Here is a 24,048-nt window from a genome sequence, read left to right as displayed (position 1 = left end):
AGAACCGGGCAGAGGATCTGATGTACCGAGGCACGCAAGGGCAAGTGAGGGGAGAGAGACATCGAAACGACTCCTGTATTTGGGGAGAACGACTTGATGGATGGCGGTGTCCCTAACTGAGAGGGGGAAGGCCAGGAGAGGCACAGGCTAGAGGGTAAACTAGGTGCTCTGCTTTGAACGTGTCAATATGAGGTGCCTGCCAGGCCTCCAACTGGATATACAAGCAGAGAGCTGAATACATGGGCCTGGAGTTTAGGAGCTAGGTTGGAGCTGAAAATATAAAGTTTGGAACTAATGGTACAGGCTCTCATCTTTCACTTGAACTACCATCATCCTAACTGATCTCCCTGCTTATAGCTTCCTCTTGCCCCATCTATTTTCCAGTCCCTAAAATGCAACTCTAGCCATGTCACACTCCCTGAGACCCTTCAGTAGCTCCTATTTCTTTCAGATAAAATACAACCTCTCTACTATAGATAGGAGATCCCACAGTCTTGCTCCTGACTGTCCCTATTGTTATCCAGATCCAAGCAGTGATGAAATAATTGAAATCCTTAATGATGTAAGGCTTTGATTTAATGATATATTATTTAGTGATGTTATTTAAAATCTGTAAGAGCTATGTATGTCTAAGAGATATAATGAAAAGATATTCATGAAAATAACACAAAACTCTGTAAAGTTAAAAAATCTGTACAGTTTTCTTACAAAAGAGAGAAGTACAAAATAGAAAAGAGTCTTTTTGGGGGGGGAGTCGAACCCAAGACATATGGAAGTTCCCAGGCTGGGGGTTGAAGAGGAGCTGCAGCTGCCTGCCTACACCACAGCCACAGCAATGCCACATCTGAGCGGTGTCTGTGACCTACAATGCAGCTCACAGCAGTGCCAGATCCTTAACCCACTGAGCGAGGCCAGGGATCAAACCTGCATCCTCATGGACACTATGTCGGGTCCTTAACCCACTGAGCCACAATGGCAATTCCCTATTGAGTACTATTTTAGATTCTAGAGATACAGCAGGGACGAGACAGATTAAAATCCTTGTTTTCATGGAATTTAAGTTTCAGTGGGGACAGGAGACAATAAACAAGATTAATAAGTGAAACAAATACAAGGAGGGGATAGGTGCTAAAAAAAACAGTCAACCAGAGATGAAGAGTGGGAGAGAGCGTGTGTGAGAGGAGTGGATGTACTTTAGATGTGGGCAGGGAAGGCCTTGCTGAAGCAATTTTAACTAGAGGCCTGGTGGAAGCCAGCGAATGAGCCATACTGGTGTGTGAGGAAAGCGCCTCCCAGGCAGAGAAGATGGTGAGAGCAAAGGCCCTGAGCCAGGAGCCGGCTGGATGGAGCTGGAGGAAGAGCTGAGCGTGCTGTGACGGAGCTGGGATGGAGAGCGTGGAGGGAGGAGTGGCAGAGACGTTCGGGACAAGGTGGGTGGAGACGGAGGGGGGCCTGCGAAACAACGCAAGGACTGACTCCGGCTTCTTCTTTGAGTGAGGTGGACGCCTGGAGGGCGATCACCTGGTTTACCAGTTGCTAAATCACTCGGTGGAGAACAGCTCACACGGACATGGGTAGAGACAGGGAGACAGTTAGGAAGAAGCCGTCGGAATGATACAGGCGAGAGAGAATAACAGCTCCGATGGCAGAGGAGCGATGAAAGTCGTGGGAAGGAGAACCAGCTCAGGTGTGTTCTGAGGGCAGGGCTGACAAATCTGCTGATGAGTTTTTGCGAAGTCAGGACACCACCAGGGTATCTGAGAGGTCATCAGAAATGGTGACACCATTCACCGAGACGGGGAAGACTGGAAGAAGCTGGTTTACGTGGAGAGGAAGGAGCTCAGTTTTGAACACATTAAGTTTAAGATGCTTATGAGGCATCCAAGTGGGGACGTTGAGGAGGCAGCTGAATAAAGGAATTCAGAGGAGAAGGTAGGCTAGAGACAGTAATGTGGGAGTCATCAGCATGCAGATGATATTTAAAGGCATGAGAATGGGTGAGATCAAGGGAGAAAACAGATGGAGAAAAGGCCTAACATCGAGACTCGGGAGATGCAAAGCAAACAGCCAGAGAGGTAGGAGAGTCATGTTCTGGAAGTCAAGAGCAGACCGCCGGAGAGTCACTGAACCCGGCCAATGTTCTTTGGTCATCGTGAAGTCTCAGCAAGCTACGAAGATAACTCTAAAAAGTGCAAGAGAAGGAAAATCTAATAATCACTTGGGTGGATTATTTACGATGCTGGGGAGGTAAGGAATTAAGGAAGGAAATAATAACAGCATAAAAACTAGAATCACAGGTTTCTCCCACCACCCAAAAACAGTCTTCCTTGAAAACCTTTTATAAGCCAAAATGGCATAAGTCAAAGAAGCAATTACCTTAGGACACATCTTGTTAACTAATGCACAAAATAAATCAAGATAAAGCACAGATGCTCATAGACATGCTTATAGACATAATTCAAAGCTATGGTAGCTTAATGCTGAGATGCTGAGTGCAGTTCCTGGGGAAGGAGCTCCTACTGCCTCTACGTGGCTTGCTGCAAAGCAAAAGCTGGATGCTATTGATTTTTTGTTTTGTTTTTGGTCGCTCCTGTGCATGCGTTAGTTCCAGGGATTGATCAAACCCATGCCACAGCTGAGACCTGAGTTGTAGCAGTGACAATGCAGGATCCTTAACCCTCTGAGCCACCAGGAAATTCCTGTATGCTATTTTCATCATTCACAATTTTACATAAACACAAAAATCCTCTTCAGATTTTCATTTTGGGGGGGCGGGAGGCACACCCTCGGCATGCATAAGTCCCTAGGCTAGAGATCGAACCTGCCCCAAGGCAGTGACCAGAGCCACAGCAATGACAATGTCAGATCCTCAACCACTAGGCCACTGGCGAACTTGGTTAGTGAAAACAGGTACTAATGTAGGTCTTTCATAAAAGCAAAGTGGTGTAAAATGAACTTTCAAAAAGCAGAAGACAAGTGTACTATAATATTTGGTAGTATATGCATTGGATGGTTTAAGAGAATTTGGTATATTAAAGTAGCAGGGCAGCTTTGCCATTGCAGATTAAAATGTGAAACTGATTATGGGTTGTAATTTTCTTTTTTCTTTTTAAGACCACACCCAGGGCATATGAAGTTCCCAGGCTAGGAATCCAATTGGCGCTGCAGCTGCCGGTCTGTGCCACAGCCACAGCAATGCTGGATCCAAGCTGCATCTGTGACCACAGCTCATGGCAACGCTGGATCCTTAACCCACGGAGCAAGGCCGGGGATGGAACTCACATCCTTGTGGATACCACTTGGGTTCGTCACTACTGAACCACAACAGGAACTCCTGGGTTGTAATTTTAAGTCAAAGTCTTAGTAAGTTTATGGAGTTCTAGGACATTTAAGAGAAACTGAGGTTTATCACACTTATGGCTTATGGTATTTATAAGAATTAAATAAGGTGGGAGGGTTTGTTTTTAAGACAATCGAGATACTTAAAGAAATGGAGTAGTTTAGTTTATAATTAAGAGTTTCAGTTTGTAAATGGGACAAAAACATTAGTTACTAATAAAAATTTGCTAGACCTAGAATAAGATTAAAAGTTTAGAATAAGATAATCCTATTTAGAATAAATAATCTAATTGGAGTTGCTGTGGCAAAATGGGATCAGCAGCCATCTCTGCAGCACCAGGATGCAGGTTCGACCCCCTGCTTGGTACAGTGGGTTAAAAGATGCAACATTGCTGCAGCTGCAGCATAGCTTGCAACTGTGGCTGGAATCTGATCCCGGGCAACTGCAGCTGGGATCTGATTCCTGGCACAGGAACTCCATATGTTGTGGGGTGGTCAAAAGAGGAAAAAAATCTAATAAATAATCTCATTTACGATAAAATTTATAGACTAAACTTAAATGCTCAAGGAAGACTAGAATTTTAGATTAGGAATTTTAATAACACCAACATTAGTTTTTGAAACCAAAGTAATATTCAAATAGTCTTTTCACTGTTTAAATAATGGCTTTAAGGGCAGCAAAGCTCACATTTATCAGTATCTAACCATGTCCTCACACACATCCTAAGCTTCATATAAAAATTAAATATTTAATTGGATAAATGTGGGTGTCGACCATATGCCAAGCAGTACTACGAGAAACGGGGGTTAAAAAAATAAGCACACAGTTCTGTCATCAAGGAAATCTGTCTGGAAAAAGAAACCTGTAAAAGCAAGATTCTTTGAGTTGCAATGGCCATTCAGCCACGTGTCCTTGCTCAGTTTCTCAGCAAAGCCTTCTCACAGACGATGGCCGGTAGCACCCGTGCCACCGGGAGCTCTGAAACACCATGCTCTCTCCGGCCTCCACGCCTTTACATCTATCACTCTGCTGCGTGCAATGGCCTTGCCTCGACAGTTCTTGTTTTTTTTTTTTTTTTTTGGTCTTTTTTTTTGCTATTTCTTTGGGCCGCTCCCGAGGCATATGGAGGTTCCCAGGCTAGGGGTCCAATCGGAGCTGTAGCCACTGGCCTACGCCAGAGCCACAGCAACGCGGGATCCGAGCCGCATCTGCAACCTACACCACAGCTCATGGCAACGCCGGATCGTTAACCCACTGAGCTAGGGCAGGGACCGAACCTGCAACCTCATGGTTCCTAGTCGGATTCGTTAACCACTGCGCCATGACGGGAACTCCTAGTTCTTGTTTTTTAAGACACAGCTCAAAGCTCATTTTATTCTAGAAGTCTTTCATTCCTTACACTTCCCAGCAGCCAACTCTGAAAGTAGGTCTGTATCTTTTTTTTTTTTTTTTTTTTTTTTAAGGGCCGCACCCGAGGCATTTGGAGGTTCTCAGGCTAGGGGTCGAATTGGAGCTGTAGCTGCTGGCTTACACCACAGCCACAGTGACTCAGGATCCGAGCTGCACCTGCGAACTACACCACAGCTCAGGGCAAAGCCGGATCCTTAACCCACCAAGCGAGGCCAGGGTTTGAAACTGCGTTCTCACGGATGCTTGGGAGATTCATTTCTGCTGAGCCAGGTGTATATCCTTTACGTGCCCAAGGATTCTCTACCTATTTCCAAACAGACACTATTTGAAGCATGTAAACCTTTACAAGAATCTTATAAGGTAAGTACTATGATTATTCCAATTTATGAATGAGACAAACAAGGCTCGGAGAACTAAATTGCTCCTAGTCAGAAAGCAAACGTACACAGATCTGAGAATTGGGCCCTGGCAGTATGTCTCCGGTTTGTGCCAGTCAACACATTCTTGATAAATATGAGAGTGAACAGAACTGACAAAATGTAGTTAGCGACTGGAATAAAGGTTCTATGTACCTTGAAAGTCTGGGCTAGAATCCAGGCTCTGCTATTTTTTGGTCTAACCTTAACCCTGGAAAATTATCCAGTCTCTTCAAGCCTCAGTTTCTTTTTCTGTAAAGTGGAACGATTGTCCCTTTGCAGGTTATTGTGACTAGGTACATAGTGACACAAAAGGTAGACATGCCAAATCTACCAAATTAAATACTTGGCATGACTGTATGTGAAACACCAGGTACAGAGTAATTACTCAGAAAATTTTACTATAATTAGTTGAGAAAGAAGGATGAATGCAATAATAAAAAGACTAACATAGGAGTTCCCTGGTGGCTTAGCGGTTATGGATCTGGCATTGTTACTCCTGTGGCTTGGGTCACTGCTGTGGTGCAAGTTCCAGCCCTGGCCTGGATGCCACGAGAGTGACCAAAAACCCGAACAAAACCAATTAATATATATTCCATGCTTAATATATGCCATGAATGGTGTAACATTTCAATATGCATTGACTGATTTCATTCTCACACCCATGCTATGAAGAAAGTGCTATTACTTTCTCCATTGTATAAATGAGAAACTGAGGATCACAGAAGAGTTTAAGCAAAGCCACACAACTAAGCAGCAGCAGAGTTGGATTCAAACCAAGTCCTGTCTGATTCTAGAGATGGAGGGTCACAGCACCACATTTTCTTACAACTGCCTCATACAACACAGTGGGTAATTTTGAGAATGAATGCAGGATGGATGGAGCAAAGGAGGAAAAAGAATGGAGTGGAAGGATGGGATGCGGAAGCTACTGAATTCAATTTGGGGCAGCTCAAGCATGTGGTGCCTGTTGGGTATCCAGGCAGAGCTATTCGACAAACAAATGAAAATCAGAATTAGAGCCCTGGAGAGAGGCTAAGCTGAAAATAAAGAGCTAATGGTAGTTTAAATCATGGGAAAAGATGAACTCATTCACAGTGAATGTATAAAGAGAGCAGAGAAAGTGGACTAGGAAGAAGTCCTTAAAAACATCAGCACTTAAAAGAAGAAGGAAACAACACCAGGAAAGGCACTGATAAGTAGTCAGAAACATAGGGAACTGGGGAGTTTGCACTTAAAGCCAACAGAAGAGAGGAGGAACAGGCCGCTTAACTCATTTAGTCACCAAATATTTACTGACCATCAGGTACTGTTTTAGGTGCGTAGGAATATTTCAGCAAAACAGATAATGACATGCCTTTGTGGCGTTTATATTCTAGTCAAGGGAGACAGGCAATAAACATGTAAATATATAAAATGTCAGGTGGTTACAAGTGCTCTGCAGAAAATAAAGCAAGGTAAGGATGCTACAGAGTAACGGAGCAGGAGGACCCATGCCACCTACGGTGAAGGATGAAAGTCCCTTTGACACGTAACTTTTTAAATCAAAGAGAGTGGGCATGTGAGTCTTATAGATACGTGTGGGGAAGGAACAGGACAAAAAGAGGCCTTGAGGGTTAGTGTGTTGGGCGCGGCCGAGGACGAGCAAGGAGGCTAGCAATGCTGGCATGAAGGACAAGATGTCAGAGATGAGGCGGAGAGGCTGGGGAGGATCCTGCGGCTTATGCAGGACTTCGGCTTTTATTCCAAGTGAGATGAGAAGATATTAGACAAGTTAGATATTCGAGGAATCATGTGATAGGATTTGAATCATGATTTAAAAGGATCACTCTGCCTGCAGTGCTGAGAGTAGGCTGGAGTGGAGAGGAGGCTGCTGCAAAATTCCATCTAAGGGATGATGGGCCTAGGACCAGAGTGTGAGAAGTGAAAACAGCACAAGTGACTGGATTCTGTACATACTGTGAAAAAGAAGCCACCAGTATTTGCTGACATCCAACGGAAAATATGAATCTGGAGTGTGGTGAAAAGCCTGGCTGGAGGACACCGAAAAGCAGCAGTCAGCAAGGCAGACGGAGAACCGGGAGAGACTGCCGTCTTGGAAGTGAGGAAAGTAAATACAGAGCAATCAACTGTGCCTCATACTAAGCAGCATAGGGAATAAAAAGCGACCACTGTGGATTTAACAGTTTGAAGGTCACTGGTGATCTTGACGGGAACTGGTTTCACAGGGGACGCCAGGGACAAAAGCCTGATTGAAACGTGTTTACAGAGAGGGAGGAAGAGAAGCAGAAACGTTTGAGTTTTGCTTCCGAGAGAGACGGGCCAGCAGCTGGACTGTAACGTGGAGGCACAGACGCCTTTTAAGTTGGGAGACGTTACATTAGTGTCAAATACAAAAGGGCCCAGTGAATTCGGGACCTTTAATTCGGGTGTTGCTGGGCGCCGCGGTGAGACTTGTTCTAGTGGAGCAGTAGAAGCAGCAACAAGATTTCCACGAGTAAAGAATCACGGACCATTAGACAAATAGGCAGGGCATGCAGAATTACAGGAGGAGGGGAGGAGAAAACCCAGGAGATAGTGAGAAGGTGGTACAGAGTAAAAGTTTTTCGCTTTTTTAATTTTCAAAGGCAGACACTTGCCCGTCTTTAGTCTTTGTAGAAAGGGCCAGTGGAGCAGAAAGATCTGAAGAGTCAGGAGGAAGAGCAGCTGATTGTGCAGGGATGGTCTCAGGAAAATGGGCACCATGGAGTTCCTATTGTGGCACAGTGGTAACAGACCTCACTAGGATCCACGAGGAGGCGGGTCAATCCCCGGCCTTGCTCAGCGGGTTAAGGATCTGGTGTTGCCGTGAGCTGTGGTGTAGGTCACAGATGCAACTTGGATCCTGTGCTGCTGTGGCTGTGGTGTAGGCCGGCGGGTGTAGCTCCAATCTGAACCCCAGCCTGGATACCTCCATATGTCGCCGGTGTGGTCCTTTAAAAAAGAAAGAAAGAGAGAAAGAAAAGAAAGGAAATGGGCATCTTACCCTACGAAGGGAAGGGAAGGTAAAGAGGTGGGGTGGATTAAGTTAGGTAAAGGTCCAGGTAGTCCATGTTCAAGTGTGAGGTCTCTAGCTCGTCTATGATTGATAATGAAAAGGTGCCCCCCCCAATAAGAATAGATGTTTCTGGTTTGAGGAGAGTGATAAAGGTGGTTTGGCAGAGCTGTGTGCCTCCCTAGAAACACTGAGACATGCAGCAGAGATGCGGTGGTAGTATGGCTGAGGCCACAAGGCTGCATAGAATCCTCAGGACCCTAGGGTGGTGCAGAGAAAATGGATGGAATGCAACTGGCTTGGGAGTTAAACATGTATACAGTAGAGGCACAAATACGGGGTGTGTAAGATGACAGGTGGGTACAAAGCAGAGACACACGGGCCATGTAGTTGAGGGGCAGGTAGATGGGGAGACAGCGCAGGACACAGCTAGAAGGATCTCAGAGGAGGGATGAGTCTGGAAAGCGGATCCAGGGAAAGGGTGTGATCTGAAGTGCAGGAAGAAGACCATGGGATTTAGGTCCACGGCAGTTCTTCCTGATGTGGGAGCCAGGATGTCAGGACTGGGATGGAGTGGAGGCCTGGGCCAGTGCCAAAGCCCGAGGGAAGGAGGGTAATAGCCATCTATGGGGATCAGGTGGGCAGAGGGAGAGTGGCAGTGGGAGGGGACTGGGCGGGGATCACTTTAGGGTGTGAAGGTTTGAGGGAATGTGCGTTCCCCAGGACTGAGGAGCCCAGAGCATGAGGGATGCAAGGGCCCAGGGCTCTTCTGTGGTCTGAGGATCTTGCCCAATATGAAGAGATTATTATTATTATTATTATTATTATTATTGTCTTTTTTAGGGCTGCACTTGCAGCATGTGGAGGTTCCTAGCTAGGTGTCCAATTGGAGCTGTAGCTGCTGGTCTACCCCACAGCCACAGCAACTCGGGATGCGAGCTGTGTCTGCAACCCACACTCAGCTTATGGTAACGCTGGATCCTTAACCCACTGAGCGAGGCCAGGGATCGAACCCTCAACCTCACGGGTCCTAGACGGATTTGTTAACCACTGAGCCACGACGGGAACTTCGCAATATGGAGAGTTTTAACGGAGTCTGGAATTCTTCCTGGAATGAGAAATCAGAGAGGACGAGCGGGGCCCTTGGATCAGTCTCTGAAGGTTCTGCGTGTGTGTGGTGTGAACAGCATGGGAACAGAATGTGTGTGTGAAGCATGGGGTGCAAGACCTGGCGTTAGAAGGGACCTGGCGGTAGAGGGGACCTGGCGGTAGAAGGGACCTGGCGCTAGAGGGCTGTGCGTGTCGGGGACCATACAGGTGTGCAGACGTGAGGGAATTCCAGGTGTGTGAGGTGTGAGCCCAGGTTGGGGGTGAGAGGTGCAGGTGTAGAGAGTTTAGGACGTGCAGTGTGAAGGTCTGGAGGAGTCTGGGTAAGGGGCTGGGGGTACAGGGTGAGGAGATGGGGAGGAGACCCTGGGGAGGAGACTCGGGGGAGGGGCGAGGGGTGGGGGAGGGGCGAGGAGGGGCGAGGGGCGAGGAGGTGGGGGAGGAGACCCGGGGAGGAGACTTGGGGTAGGGGCGAGGGGCGGGGGAGGGGCGAGGGGGTGGGGCGGGGCGAGAGGTGGGGGAGGGGGAGGGGCGAGGGTGGGGGAGGGGGGAGGGGCGAGGAGGTGGGGGAGGAGACCCTGGGGAGGAGACCCGGGGAGGAGACTGGGGTGGGTCAACAGTAGCCACACCTTCGGTCTGGCATGAGGCAGTGGGCACAGCACGGGGGCGCCGTGGCTCATGGGTCAGGTCGCCAAGGGAGGGTCCGGGACCCTCAGACGGCCTCGCTCACCTCCGGCTTCCCCGGGCTCGGATCCAGGTCCCGCTCAGCTGCCCCCTTAAGCGCCTGAGGCATGAGGCGGCTCCTGGGGGTGGCGCCCCTCCCCTTTCCGTTAGGGGACCCGCCCCTGGAGATGGCCTCTGGCGCTCATTGGCTGGTTTCCTGGAGCGGAAGGGGTGGGGCCACGAGCGCGTGACTGCGCCCCTCAGGCTGGTCCCGCATCTGCATCGAGGTTTCATTGGCTGATCTCCCCAAGCGGAAGGGGCGGGGCTGCCGTCCTCATCCGGCTGGTCCAGCATGTGGCTCTCCCCACCTCGGATGAGCCAAATGCCTGGATTGAGAAGTGGCTGAGGTTGAGGGAGAACAGAGCCGAGATGAGGGGGGACATCCCTCTCCTGCTGGTACTGTTTTCCCTCTTGCTCCCTGAGCGGAAGTCTGTGCACGCAGAGCCCTAAGTGTTTGACCACTGTGTTCCCAGGGGACAGGACAGCATTTGGCACAGCAAGTGCTGGCAACTATTTGTTGAGTGAGTAGCTGAACACCCAGATATTTCGTGTCACAACTACCATGCATGGCCAACAGCTGTCTCAGAGAAGAGGATGATGCTGAGGCTCAAGGAGATGCTGAGGTGAAGAGGTTGCTGAAGCTCAAGGAGATGAGGCAGGGCCAAGGTACATGCCTCTGGTTCCAGCTGAAGTCTGCCAGGCACTCTGGCCTCTGGGCAGTAAGGCACAAATCACCAAGAAAGACCAGGTGAGAGTGTGGCTCAATCCTTAGAGGGGCTGCATGGAAAGCCTCTGGTCAAGAGGAGGCTGAAGAAATCACTCTGGGCTCTATAGGTTAGTGCCAGAAGCTCAGCCTTTCAGTCTTTATTTAGAGGGTGATGGGCACCTTGGAAGGGTGATAAGCAGAGGCATGACATGGTGAAGAGGTCCCTCTGGCTGCTGGAGGGAGGATAATTTCTATTATCTAGAAAGGCTGGTGTTGTTGTTTGGGTGAATGATGATGGAGGGGGGGACAGGGGAGATGATGGTCATGGCGCAGGGAAGTGCACAGAATCAAGAGCCATTTAGAGGGTGGGCTTGACAGGGCTTTGTCCTGTGGGAAGTAAGGGAGAAAGAAGGAACGGATTAGTGGCTAAGAGGGTGATACCACTGGCTGAGATGGGGAAGAGGGGCAGAGAAGCCAGTTTGGAAGGTCAACTTTGGCTTTGAATACGACAAACACTTGAAGATTCCTAACAAACCTGGGACCTACGGAATTTTTTCAGGGATTCCAATCCTTAGCAGACTGATTGTAGAGTAGAAAAACAGCGAGAGTTGCACCAGACAGTTCTGGGCACAGAGGGAGCACTCACCTAGCTATTGAGTCTGCTGTCTGGACCACATCCTCTCTCTAAGCTGTCAGGTTCCTGCTCCTTCTGAATCTGATTCCTTTTTTTTTTTTTTTTTTTGTATTTTGTCTTTTTGGGCCGCACCCATAGCATATGGAGGTTCCCAGGCTAGGGGTCGAATCAGAGCTATAGCTGCCGGCCTACACCACAGCCAAAGCATCACCGGATCCGAGCTGCGTCTGTGACATACACCACAGCTCATGGCAACGCCGGATCCTTAACCCACTGAGCAAGGCCAGGGATTGAACCCGCAACCTCATGGTTTCTAGTTGGATTCGTTAACCACTGAGCCACAACCCAAACTCCTGAATCTGATTCTTTGGCTCTTCCTTCTCACCTGTGAGCCAGCCTGCATACTTCTAATCATTCCACCATTTGCTTAGGCTTTCTAGAAAGGATTTCTGTTGAAGCACCTCAGAAAAACATGAATTATGAATAACTCTGATAGGTCATGAAGGCAGCTTCAGGGAGGAGTAGGAGTTTACCAGGCTGAGAAATGGCACAGGATTCCAGGTGGGAGCTTCAGAAAAGGCAGAGGCAAGGGTGTGGATGAGCCTGCCTCCTTTAAGAATGGAGAGTGAAGTTGGGGCCCAGGTTCTTGGAGAGGAGCAGAAGAGACTCAGAAAAGATCAGTTGGTCTGGAATGTGCCCAGCAGCTGGAGGTGGGCTGTCTGAAACACCCTGCAGAGCCCAGGCTGAGGAGGATCCGGTCTCAGAAAGTCTGGAGACATCTGTCTGGTCTGGCTGTGCCCTTGTGCATCCGAAACTGGCTGTTTATCACACGTTTCCCTTACATCCTGGGCACACGGCTAGACTACGTTTCCCAGCCTCCCTTGCAGTTCGCATCTTGGCCAGTGGGATGTAGGAGGAAATGCCCCGTATCGTTACCAGGCCAGGTTCATAAAAGCCTCTCATGCATGGACCTCTTTCTCCTCCATGTACCTATGGGATGTTGCTGTCCAAGACAAAGTGGGAGCTCCCTGAGGAAGGCAGGACCTCTGACAGCCCAAGGCTTTGAATCATGGTCTGGAGCAAACTCTTCATCTCAGCCAACTGAACAAGTTAAACCTCTCGGGTTCAGCCAGAGATTTCAGGCTTTATCTGTTATGGCTGCTAGTGTTTCTTTGTGTTTTTTGCTTTTTAGGGCCACACCCGCAGCAAATGGAGGTTCCCAGGCTAGGGGTCTTGTTGGAGCTATAGCTGCCAGCCTACGCCACAGCCACAGCAACACTGGATCCTTAACCCGCTGAGCAAGGCCAGGGATCGAACCCACAACCTCATGGTTCCTAGTTGGACTCATTTCCGCTGCACTATGATGGGAAATCCTTTTTTTTTTCTGTCCCCCCCACCACCACTTTTTAGGGCCGCACCCATGACATGTGGCGGAATTGGAGCTGCAGCTGCTGGCCTATGCCACAGCCACAGCAACACCAGATCTGAGCTGTTTCTGTGACCTACACCACAGCTCACAGCAGTGCCGGATTCTTAACCCACTGAGTGAGGCCAGGGACTGAACCTGCATCCCCATGGATACTAGTCGGATTCGTTTCCACCGAGCCCCGGCGGGAACTCCCATGGCGGCTGGTCTTAACTAACGCATATCTGCACACGTGTGGGGTACAAGGATCTTATTCGGGCTTGGTGGGTTGTCACCAGAGGTTTATACCCTGGTTTAGCAGTGAGGTTTCCTCTCTTATTTCAACCAAGAACAAATCAGATAAAATAACTTTGAATTTTAACATTAATTAAAAGCCAGCTCGTTGGAATCTTTGCTCACTGTTCTCCCAGGGTTGGGTGAGCTCTGATGTCCCCCGGAACCCTACCAAACCCCAGACCCTTTCCCAGGGTAGATTACACAGGTGCCTGAGAGGCAGAGGTCGGTGAGGCTACTTTTGAGAGCCTGGGCAAGCTCTACTATGGAGGGTAACATTTTGTGAGCACAGATGTACTTTTACAAGCTTCTCACAGACTCAGAAAGGTTAGGAGCCTCTGTCCTGGGAATCTTCTCATGCTCTCAGTGTTTTAACAACCCTCAAAGCTATTGTTAGGAGCCTAGATCCTTCTTTCAATTTATATTTTCAAGAGTCTATGAGGCATTTTCACACATACTTCTTAGAGTGTGTCAAACTCAGTATTTAAAAATCTTTTTTTTTTTTTGGTCTTTTGCCTTTTTTGTTGTTGTTGTTGCTATTTCTTGGGCCACTCCCGCGGCATATGGAGGTTCCCAGGCTAGGGGTTGAATCGGAGCTGTAGCCACCGGCCTACGCCAGAGCCACAGCAACGCGGGATCCGAGCCGTGTCTGCGACCTACACCACAGCTCACGGCAACGCCGGATCGTTAGCCCACTGAGCAAGGGCAGGGACCGAACCTGCAACCTCATGATTCCTAGTTGGATTCGTTAACCACTGCACCATGACAGGAACTCCAGTATTTAAAAATCTTAATCACACAGTCATCGGAATATAAAATGTGAATTATCTTTGATCCCCCTAGCTTCCTGATTCTCCATTCCTTAGTTTAATCCCACCATTCCTCCCAGCTCCGCCTCACCACCACTGGCAGTACCCTCTGCTGGGTCGTCTTGCTTCTGTTCTTACTGCACCCCACGTCATTCTGGTTAGCCAGAGTGATCCCGTTAAAATTTAGAGCAGATTATGTCACCCTCTGCTCAAACCCCGGTGGCTTTCCCCATCATTCGGAGAAGCCAGAGCCTGGCCTCTGAGGCCCATGCTGCCCCGCTCCACCTGTCTGTCCCCTCCTGCTCCTCCTCTGCCTTCACGCCAGGCGCAGGCCCTCTGGTTCTGGTTCTGTTTCTCCACCACAGCAGGATCCTGGCACCATGAAGCAATGGTTCTTTTTTCTTTGACTGCACACACGGCATGTGGAAGTCCCAGGTCAGGGATTGAATCCCCGCCACAGCAGCGACCTGAGCTGCTGCAGTGACAATGCCGGATTCCTAACTCACCATGCCCCAAGGTTCTTGCTGTTGTCTTAGCCAGGAATACACAAGGGTGACTGCTGTTGGTCACCTACACGGACTGTGCCCTCAGCCCCTGTAGGTCTCAGTCAAATGGCCCCACTCAGGGAGGCCTGCCTTTGCCGACCTGTCTGAAGTTGGCACTTCCCCTCCACAGCCCTTCCCCTTACTCACTCTTCTTCGCAGCACTTACTACCTCCTGACCCACCAGTAATTTTTACTCGTTCTTCCTGGTGATTGCTTCCCTACTAGACTCGAAGCCCCACAGGGAGGGAGCATTTATGCCAGTTTTGGTCACTGCAGTATCCCAGGATTTAGCACATTGTAGCACTCGGGAAGTTCTTGCTGAATGGATTAATCGAAAGCCTCCAGGTTTCCCTGGCGGCCGCACCCTCCCCATCCATGCCTGCCGCACCTAGTGGTGAATTCCACGTGGGCAGGGGCAGGTAGTGCTCTGCTCACCGCTGAGTCCCCGGCACAGAGCCAAGCGGATGGTGGGTGCTCCATAAACACGGGTTGGTAAGGAAAGAGAAACAGAAGCGTGTCTAATTCATGTCTGGTTCTCAGCACCTGGTGGAGTACGGAGACCGGGATTCACTCACGCTCACAGCGACAGTGAGCGAGTGCTGCTTACACTTTCCATCGTCCTCTTTTCGTTTACTTTTTTTTTTTTGTCTTTTTGCTATTTCTTGGGCTGCTCCCTCGGCATATGGAGGTTCCCAGGCTAGGGGTCCAATAGGAGCTGCAGCCACTGGCCTACGCCAGAGCCACAGCAACTCGGGATCCGAGCCGCGTCTGCAACCTACACCACAGCTCACGGCAACGCCGGATCGTTAACCCACTGAGCAAGGGCAGGGACCGAACCCGCAACCTCATGGTTCCTGGTCGGATTCGTTAACCACTGCGCCACGACGGGAACTCCCACTTTTTTCGTTTACTTTTAATATGAGTTAAAAAGCTGACCCAAGGGAAGGCATGTCTGTTGCTCCAGATTATCCTGTGCACCTTCTCACAGACACGACCACCTGGCACCCAGACCTCAGGCCTGGGACTGCAGATTCTCCCGATGCTGAGGGCCTCCTCGGAGCTGTGCTCCAGCCAGGGTGGGGGGTGCAGAGGGCATGCGCAGGCACAGAGGCAGCTGGACACCCCCCTCCAACAGACACACAGAAGGGGCCCCAGGGAGCAGGTGAAGGTTCTGAAGTAAGAACTGATTCCAAATGCACATGTGGGTGTGGACAGCAGAGACCCACCTTTCCAAGCAGGTCAGAAGCCTCCGCAAATAGTCTCCCAGCCACAGCCCTGCCCTTGCCACTTCCCTGGCCTGAGCTGGAGCAGGGGGAGGCCCTCCTAGTTCCCAAGCAAAACACACGTACTTAAGGGCTAAAATAGAATTATACAAACTTATTTTTATTAGCATCTAGCAAGAAAAAAAAAAAAATCAAGATTCCCTCCCTGCTGCAGCCCGACTTCCACCACTGAGCCCTTGGGAGCAGCCCTGCTCAGGCAGCAGCTGCTACCAGAGGTGTCCTTGGAGCCTGGGCACCTGCGCACGGCCACCCCTGTGCCTGCGAGCTGACCACAGGCCCCTTCCTCCACGATGCGGGGCCAAAAGGGCATCTGGTGTTTCTCCAGCCCTCAGCTGTCAGCTTTGGGAACTTGGAAGAGATCAGCGAGGTCCAGCAGAGCCTGGCGGATGTGGTTCCCAAAGCGCTGGGCGTTCTGCGCAAGTCAAGAGCTCAGAGCAACTCCAGGCGAGCCTTGCCCCTCTGTCCCCACAAGCAAGCGCTCTTCCCCAGCCAGACAGGGCCCTGGGGGCGCAGGGGAGACTCACCGTCTCTGAGCTTGAGAACTTGCTGGAGACGTGGAAGAAGATGGTGTTCTCGCCCGCGATCATGTAGGAGACCCCGTAGCCGTCATCGGCCACCTGGGGGCAGCACGAGCGGTGACGAAAAGAGGTAAACCAGCCCTTGCGGATCTGAAGGCCAAGCTGCTCCGCCCGCAGGATTCACAGGAAGGGGCCTCCCCCGGGAAACGGTGCCGAAATGGAGGAGCTCCGCCCCAGGCTGCAGACCAACCCCCCGCCCCGGAGCCACGACCTCGAGTTCCCTCGGGGTGTGCAGGATCACTGCCTCTCCAGGGTCTCTGGCTCCCTGACAAGCCAGCCCACTTGAGAGGGAGCACAAGGCCCTAGGCAAGGTCGCTCCAGCAGAGGTGGGGTCCCGGCCACCTTTCATGCTGGGGTCAACAGGACCGTCTGTTTCCATGCAGGGCAGGTCCGGTTGTGCTCCTGCCTCTGGTCTAACCTTGAGGCCCTGCGCTCTCTACTGAACCCTCCGGCCCCTGGTCCTGCCCGCTTGTCTGCTGTCCAGGGCACTTACAGGGCCAAAGCCGCCGCCGGCACCCAGGTGATTGGGGTACTTGTTTGGGTCAAACATGCGGATCTGGAATTGGGCAATCTGGCTGGTGGAGAGGCGCCAGGGTTCTGCGAGCACCTGCAGCAGGGAGGCCCCAGCAGTCAGATGCCATGCGCTCCGCCCACACCTGCGGACAGGTGAGGCCCGAGCACCTGTGTGAGCCAGGCACCGTCCTGGCTGCGGATGTGGAAGGGGATGGAGTGCAGGACCTCCCCGACTGCTGCCCCTGGTCCCCGAGGTCTGGCCTCACTGTCGCAGCATCGGCACAAAGCCCTCAATCATGTGGCCTGCCAGCCCCCTCCCTTCCTGCTGTTCCTCAAACACCCACACCCCTGCTTCAGTGTCAGTGTCCAGGTCCTGGAGGTGCCGAACACGGATTCCCTTTAGCCTCTGCGCCTCTCTCACGGGCACTGTCGCCACCTGACACGTCTGTCTGTCCAGCTGCTCTCATGAGGACACCAAGTCCACGGGGGGAGGCTCCTGCTTCATGCCAGGTCCGCAGGCCTGGGTGGGGTGTGCAGCGGGAAGGCTGGGCCCAGCCATCCAGGGCAAGTGAGGGAACAGGCGGAGACCCGCGGGGAGCCGGCGTGAGGACACGCCCATCGACACTGACCTCAGCCAGGAAAGGGGAGCTGACCCCCAGGTACTTGGAGACCACGTAAAGGCAGAAGAGGTGCCTGTCGATCCCAGCCCCGGTCATGGCCAGGCGGTACATGTTCTGGTGCTTCTGGGCAGCTTTCCGGAACAGAGCTTGCAGGTCTGCTTTCTGGGGGCAGAAATGGAGCAGTGAAGAGCAGCCCTGACCCCCACGCCAGCAAAAGGCCGAGGGGTCCCCTCACCGCAAGGCCGGGGGGTGCTCACCACGCGGCGCCCCTCCACCATGGCCCGAACGAAGGCTGTGGACTCGCGGGTGCAGGACCGCACGGTTTCTGTCCGTCCCTCCCGGAACATTCGCGTCATCGAGGCTTCATAGGTCAGGCAGAACTTGCCCCTGTCCTGGGGAACACAGAGGGGTGAATCTCCCAGGCAGCTCTGGGGCCACCCCACTGCTCAGCGGCCCGGCCCCTACCCGGAAGTAGGCCAGCTGCAGGGCGATCTGCACGAAGGCGTCGGGGCTGGTGCGGCACTTCTTGATGAGGCCTTTACCAAAGGGCAAGAACTGGAAGCAGTACAGCTCCACGTCGTCTGCCAGCGCCTTGGCCACCTGGTAGGAACTCTCGATGACCGCCTGGCACTGCCGAGACATGGAGAGGTCAGCTGGGGGCACAGCTCTCCAGCAAGAGCCCAGCGTCACATCTGTGAGGCCTGAAGGTGAGCAACGGATGAGGGCGAGGCTGGGCGGGCTGGGGTTCAACGCCCTCAGGGGGAGGCGACTGAGGACAGGCCGGGGGCCAGGGCGCAGGGCCAGGCTGGGCTGCGTGCGGGAGGGGGCGCCGAGAGATGCTCCATGGACACGAGCTCACATCTCATGTCTCTCTCGAACCCTCAGATGACCCTGGGATCTCTTTTCCCTGGGGCCCGTCTGGACCGCAAGATACCGGTGACCCTTCCCAAGTGGGGCTGGGACAGAGAGGAAGGCACAGTGGGCTTGTCACTCCCACACACCCACCCCCACCCCTTCTTGACTCACACACCTGCTCAGGAATGTCCCACTGCAGCCGCTGAGGGGTTGCCAGCGTAGGGTTTGGTTTGCCCAGACAGTGCCCCGTCTCCGTGTAGCCCAGGTGGAAGGTATCCGTGCCCAGGACGAACTGCGGGGTAGGGGAGGTCCAGCTGAGAGGCCATCTGCGCCCGCTCCCCCCCACCAATGCCCCGCAGGACCCTCCCCGGGCCTCTTACCTCCCAGAGGTGCCCAATGATAGGGGCGTCTGCCCACGCATGCTCGGTGTTGAGGCCCAGCTGGCCGTTCTTGAACGCGATGAGGGTGAAGGACTTGTCAAACCACCTGCAGGGAGGAGGTGGTGGTGGCACAGAGGTGGCGGAGGGACCTGGAGGGGCCGTGCGGCAGCAGGCCCAGGGCAGCGGGTACCTGTTGTAGCAGTTGCCGTGCAGCAGGGCCTTGCCGTAGAGGCTGAGGCTGGCCTCGTCTTCCGGGTCATAGTGGTGAGACTCCTCGTCCAGAGCCACAAAGAAAGCAGCGCGCTCGATGGCATCCAGGGCAAACTTGTTCTTGCCAGAGCTGAAGAAGGCCTGGCGTGCCTGCGCCCACTCCACTCTGGGGGCACGAGGGCAGTGTGAGCAGTGGGGCCGCCGTGGGCACGAGGGTGCCTCCCAGCATCGGATGGGGTCTGGAGCTGGGGTGTGATGGGCTGTCCCCACCCTCCGCACACCCTCACCACCCGTCAGAGGTCACAGCAGCTACCCTGCTGCCGTTAGTTCCTGCACCCCTCACACCTGCAGGTCCCGACTGACCCAGAGGGCACCGGGCCGGCACGACCCTCCCTCGGCCACGCCTCTGGCCTTGAGCTCCAGGGTGCCGGGTGGGCCCCAACGCCTCTCCTCAAGGCACCTGGGACATGGGCCTGGATGGTCCCTGCAGTGGGCCCACTACCTTCCCCCTGCAGTGAGGGCTGCCAGCTTTTCCTCCCCAGGCTGAGGTGGGGAGGGGTCGTCCAGAATCCTCTGGAACTGCAGCTCCAGCTCGCAAGGCTTGAGCAGTCGGGAGCCCTCGTAGAGCCACACCTTGAAGAAGCGGCCCTTGTGGTAGACGGCCACGTGCCTGCTGTCTGTGAGGTGCTGCAGTGTGTCTGGGACAGAGGCCAGGGGCTGGGCTGAGGCCGGGAGGCAGGGAGCACCTCCTGCCCCCTCCAGCCTCGGTCTGGGTGGCTAGGTGGACCCCCGCTCTGTCAGGCATCTGCCTCGCCTTCCTTCCCCTGGGGTGGGTCTGCGGCACGAAGCCAGGCCCCATGCTGGGAGCTTCTGCATCTCTCATTTAAGGCCAGCAAGAGTCCCTCGGAACATGTCACAGAAGGGAAACCAAAACTGCCGGAAATCACACAGAAATGCAGGCTGCTGCTCCGGCGGCCCCTCCTCTGCCACAGGCCCCCCGGAAGGGCAGCTCCCCGGAGGCAGCAGCCTCCCCTCCCCTGCCCTGGGTGCCCTGCGGGGGAGGGGCCCCGCCCTGGGCCTCGCAGGGTCCCAGTCCCAGAACCGTGCCTGGAAACGGCATGGGTCTGTCTCCGTCACACCCTGGCCCTCTTTCAACGTCACAGGGCCCCGAGGACCGTGGAGACCGGGAGCGAGTACAGGCACCCGGCCGTGGCGGCCCGCGGCTGGGAGGAGGGCGCCGTCCCGCGGCCAGTACCTGTGTCCTTCCCCGGGATCCGCGTGGTGTTGAACATCCGCTCCATCTGGTAGGAGCACATGGGCACGATGCCTAGCGCCATCACCTGGGAGGGAGGGCCAGCTCGGCTCAGACTCGGGCCTCCCCTCCCGGTCCCGCCCTCAGCCCGACCCGACTCACAGGCTTGATGTCCTCGCGGTCCAGTTTACGGCGATACATGATCATGGCGTGGACAGCGTTCCCCAGGCGGGCCGCCTGCACGTCTGTGCTCCTCATGAGCACCAGGTCCTGCCAGGAGGGGGCAGAGCCTGCAGGAGGCTGCAACAGGGGCGCACGGCGTCTCCTCCCCCCAGTCTGCCCTGCATGCCCCACGAGGGCAGGCGAAGAGCCAGAGATGAAATGTGTAACCGATCACATCATCCCCGCTCCAGCTTCAACCTGTTTTGTTTATTTTTCCACCACTACAAAACAGCCTAAAACCTCTGGTCTGGACAAGCTGTGTGCAGGTTTTTGGAGGAGGCAAAGATGAGCATGCTGCTTCCTCTGTGCGTCAGAAGTGGGAGAGGGCGGCAGGGAGGCCCAGCTGGCTGTGCACAGCCTCGCCCTGGGAGCAGAAGGGCCAGTCACATGGGGTGGGACCAACAGAGACCTCCTGAGTGCTAAGAAAAACAGTTCTGGCTCTGTAGAGGGACACAAAGGAAGTCACGGTGAAGGAAGTTCCCTGGGGATGGCGTCGGGACAGCTGGGGAGCTGTGGCTGGAAAGCTGGTGAGAGAACCAAGGAAGGAAGTGACAGAGCCTGGGCTGGGCAGGGCAGTGAACCTCTGGGAGTGACAGTGTCAGCTATGGGGTCCCCTGGGCTCCCCAGACCTCCTTGAGCCTGTGAGCTGCTTCCTGACTATTCTTCCAGGACATGCCCCCACCCCCATCTTCCCTTTCCTCCAGGCTGCCCTCCAGAACCCCCACTAGCCCATGGAAACCACGAGGGCTCTGGGTTGTCCTTCGGGTCCTTTGCCTGGAGACCAGAGCTGGGGACAGAGCTGAGCCCACAGGAGCCCGTGTGGCTCTGGCTCTTACCATGACGTAATAGTTGCTGTTCACCATGAGGGGGGTCCTGCCTCGAAGGTAGACGTACTCTTCCCACCAGTCACTCACCTGCGGGCAGGTGGGAGGTTAGAGCTGGGGTGCAAGATGGGGCGTGGGCAGCCAGGACACAGGGCAGGTGGAACTCACATAGTTAGTCGCCCACCATGACTTGAGTACCAGGTACTTCTGCAGCCTGGGGGCAGTCTTCTCCTGGAACTCCTTGGCCAGCATTTCCTTCCGGCTGTATTCCTCGTCATCCAGTAAGTGCTGCACAGATTCTAGGTACTATCCAACCAAGTCATCGTCAGTGCGAAGGCCCGTCAGCAGCAGTTGCCGCTGACCTCGCCTTCTTCCAGACCCAGCCCCGTTGCTGCCTCCCAAGCCCACTCTTTCCTTATGTTCGGACAAGCCCTCTGAGTCCAGCCTGCCCTGCCCACTGGGAGGCCTGACCCAGGCCCTCACCCGATGAATCGTGGCTGGCACGCTGGGCACAGGAAGCTTGGGCAGAGATGTCTGGAAACTGTAGAGCATGGGCCGCCGGCTGGACAGAAGGCGGACACAGATCTGGGGGTACACAGCAGGGGATGTTGAGGCAGAAGCCGGGGGAAAGAATGGAAACTAGCAAAGGAGGAGCTGTCCCAGCCCCTTGGAACCAGAATCACCCCGGCTCCAGCGTCAACGTGACTTGCTTTTCCAAACGCACTGTATTTGTTGGTGTTTTGGAACCAACACCAATGCCCCGCTTGGCTGTCCCCTCCAGCTCAGAACCCAAAGTGAGGCCCCAGGGTCTCCAACCAAGATGCCTGAACCCCTTTCACCAGCTTCTGCTCACAGCCCAGACTTTGGTGACGCGGCTGCTCTGGCCGTGCATCTCAAACATCCAACCGTGGTAGGAAAGCAGCAGTTTCAAGGTTTGGCGGAAGAAGAAGATGCCTATCATCCAGACCCCCGTGGAGACGACAGCCATGCTGAGAAGTGCCCGGGTCTGTGGGGTCCAGTAGGGGCCATATCTGTCAGAGAAGGGGGGAGGATTGCAGGGGGCCCTTCGAGGCCAGCCTCAGGAAAACTGACTGTCCGGTCCTGATGCATGTGAGCCAGCCTGGGGCAGAGGCACCAAAGGTGGACCCCCTCCCTGGACACGCTTACATCTGAGAGTGCGTCACGCACGACGTTACAGAAGTGAGGGCCGAGATGGCTGCCCCAGCCCCATGATCTCCAGTGGCTACTGTCCTCTATCTGCCCAGCTCAGGAACCTCAGCCTGGGAGCCCGCCCAGCCCTCTCTCACCGCCCCATTTTTACCTCTCAGGAAGACATCTCTGGATGTGATTGACCAGCCCCATGGAGATGTCCACGTTGTAGTAGGAGGAACCCACTGTTGCCGTGGCAACGACCAGCCAGCTGGTGGGGCTGCCAGGGTACACCCCCCTGAGGATGCCATTCTGTGGGGCAAAAACGGGCATGCTCCCAGAGCGAGAAGCACTGGGGTAAGTGGTGCCTATGTGGTCTTTGTTTTTACTTCTCTTTCACGTCTGGTGTTCCCCACCCCCCCACCTGCAGCACCTGATCACTGTGCCCCAGGCCCCTCCCTGCATACGCCTCTCCTCTCCAAACGTTGAGCACCCCTCTGGTGTCTGCACTGCTGGAGCATGGTTTCAGATCTACCAACCCAGGTGGGAGTGGAGGACCTTGACAATGGGCAGCAGCTGACACCTGGCCTCTGCCTCCCTGAAAGGCTCTATTCTGCACCTGCTGGGAGGAGGCGATCAGAACCACCTGCACCCACCTTGATGCGAATCAGACGTTTCTTCCAGGAATTGATCCCTGACAGGTAGATATGTTTCAGGGCCTCCCGGCTGAGCCTGAAGTCGACCCCTTCTGGGGTCACTGTGAATTGGAAGGCCACAGCCTGGTGCGCTTCCGCCATCCTGGGGGTTGGTCAGCACCTGGGAGGCGGCAGGACCGCGCACGGGCAGAGGCTCAGCCGCCCGCGCCGAAGCTCCGCCCCCCGCCATTGCCCGCGCCCCCCGCCTGCGGGTGGGGGGGGCCCTCCCGGCCCCCCAACCGCCGCAGATCGTCGCGCGAAGGCGCAGAGGTCGGGGGGCTTGAAAACGTCAGGCGCTCCAACCACAGGGAAAGGCGGCCGAAGTCGGTCTGGTGGGGAGGCGGGATCTCAGCAACTCCGGCCCTGCCGCCTGGGGCCCTGGCACCCCGGCACCTTCCGCGACACCCCCACCCCACCGCCTTGCCGGCCCAGGTCTTTGTCACCCTCCAGCTTCACTCACAGAAGGGCTTTGCTCCCGTCCGCTTGTGGGGCCAGTTGCTCTGGCCGTGTCCCCACGTCCTTCAAGCCCGGCCACCTAAGTCCCGCCCTCGCCGGGAACCCGACACACACTCCCAAATTTGGGGTGAGAGAACAGATGGGGGGCGGCAGCCAGAATCTACCCGCCTCTCTGTGGCGAGAATCAGGCGTGGCGGGGGGCAGTTCCTCCAAGCCGAAGACTGTTCAAAGGTCTGGGAGCTGGGGGGGGGGGCAGTGGGTCTCACGTGAGGATGGTGGCATTAGAGCTAAAAATAGCCGAATGTAGGGAAAAGGTCGTCAGTGTGTCAGCTGTGCCTCCTGTTCCCTGATCTCCAGCACCCCGGCTGGGCAGCGCCACCCCGGGGCCCTCTCTGTACCCCATTACTCCCCAGAGCCCCCCACCCAAGCCCTCGGAACGACTTCTAAGCTGCAGCAGGGACTAGGGAGAGCAGGCAGGGGCTCCAACTGGCAGGATGGATCCCTAGACACTTTCAAGCCCAGATCGTCCAATGGCCGTGCTTTTCAGGAGGGAAATTGAGGCTCTGCACAGTGGTCACTGTGTCATCT

The 24,048-nt window shown here is 54.1% G+C and overlaps 2 protein-coding genes across 2 annotated transcripts in view; both read right to left on the bottom strand.

Annotated features, from left to right (window-relative positions):
- SYCE3 (synaptonemal complex central element protein 3) overlaps positions 1–10,108 on the bottom strand; it is a 31,486-nt gene extending 21,378 nt beyond the window's left edge. Inside the window, exon 1 of the mRNA XM_047788417.1 lies at positions 10,038–10,108. Coding sequence (XP_047644373.1) covers positions 10,038–10,100 — 63 coding nt within the window. The 5' untranslated portion in view covers positions 10,101–10,108. The remainder of the gene's footprint in view (positions 1–10,037) is intronic.
- Positions 10,109–15,792: 5,684 nt separating this feature from the next.
- On the bottom strand, positions 15,793–23,968 carry CPT1B (carnitine palmitoyltransferase 1B). The gene is made up of 19 exons (XM_047785847.1): positions 23,465–23,968; positions 22,966–23,125; positions 22,482–22,621; positions 22,014–22,191; positions 21,644–21,745; positions 21,329–21,466; positions 21,173–21,250; positions 20,277–20,384; positions 20,118–20,202; positions 19,365–19,560; positions 18,843–19,028; positions 18,653–18,758; positions 18,448–18,564; positions 17,883–18,047; positions 17,675–17,809; positions 17,427–17,579; positions 16,778–16,891; positions 16,231–16,323; positions 15,793–16,118 (listed from the first exon to the last, which is right to left on the bottom strand). The coding sequence occupies exons 2-19, from the start codon at positions 23,104–23,106 to the stop codon at positions 16,035–16,037; spliced, it is 2,319 nt and encodes a 772-aa protein (XP_047641803.1). The 5' UTR covers positions 23,107–23,125; positions 23,465–23,968; the 3' UTR covers positions 15,793–16,034.
- Between the last annotated feature and the right edge of the window lie 80 nt (positions 23,969–24,048).

The sequence above is a fragment of the Phacochoerus africanus genome, chromosome 7 (genome assembly GCF_016906955.1).
Source record: "Phacochoerus africanus isolate WHEZ1 chromosome 7, ROS_Pafr_v1, whole genome shotgun sequence".
In the NCBI taxonomy this organism is placed as follows: Eukaryota; Metazoa; Chordata; class Mammalia; order Artiodactyla; family Suidae; genus Phacochoerus; species Phacochoerus africanus.
This window is presented reverse-complemented; position numbering and strand designations above follow the sequence as displayed.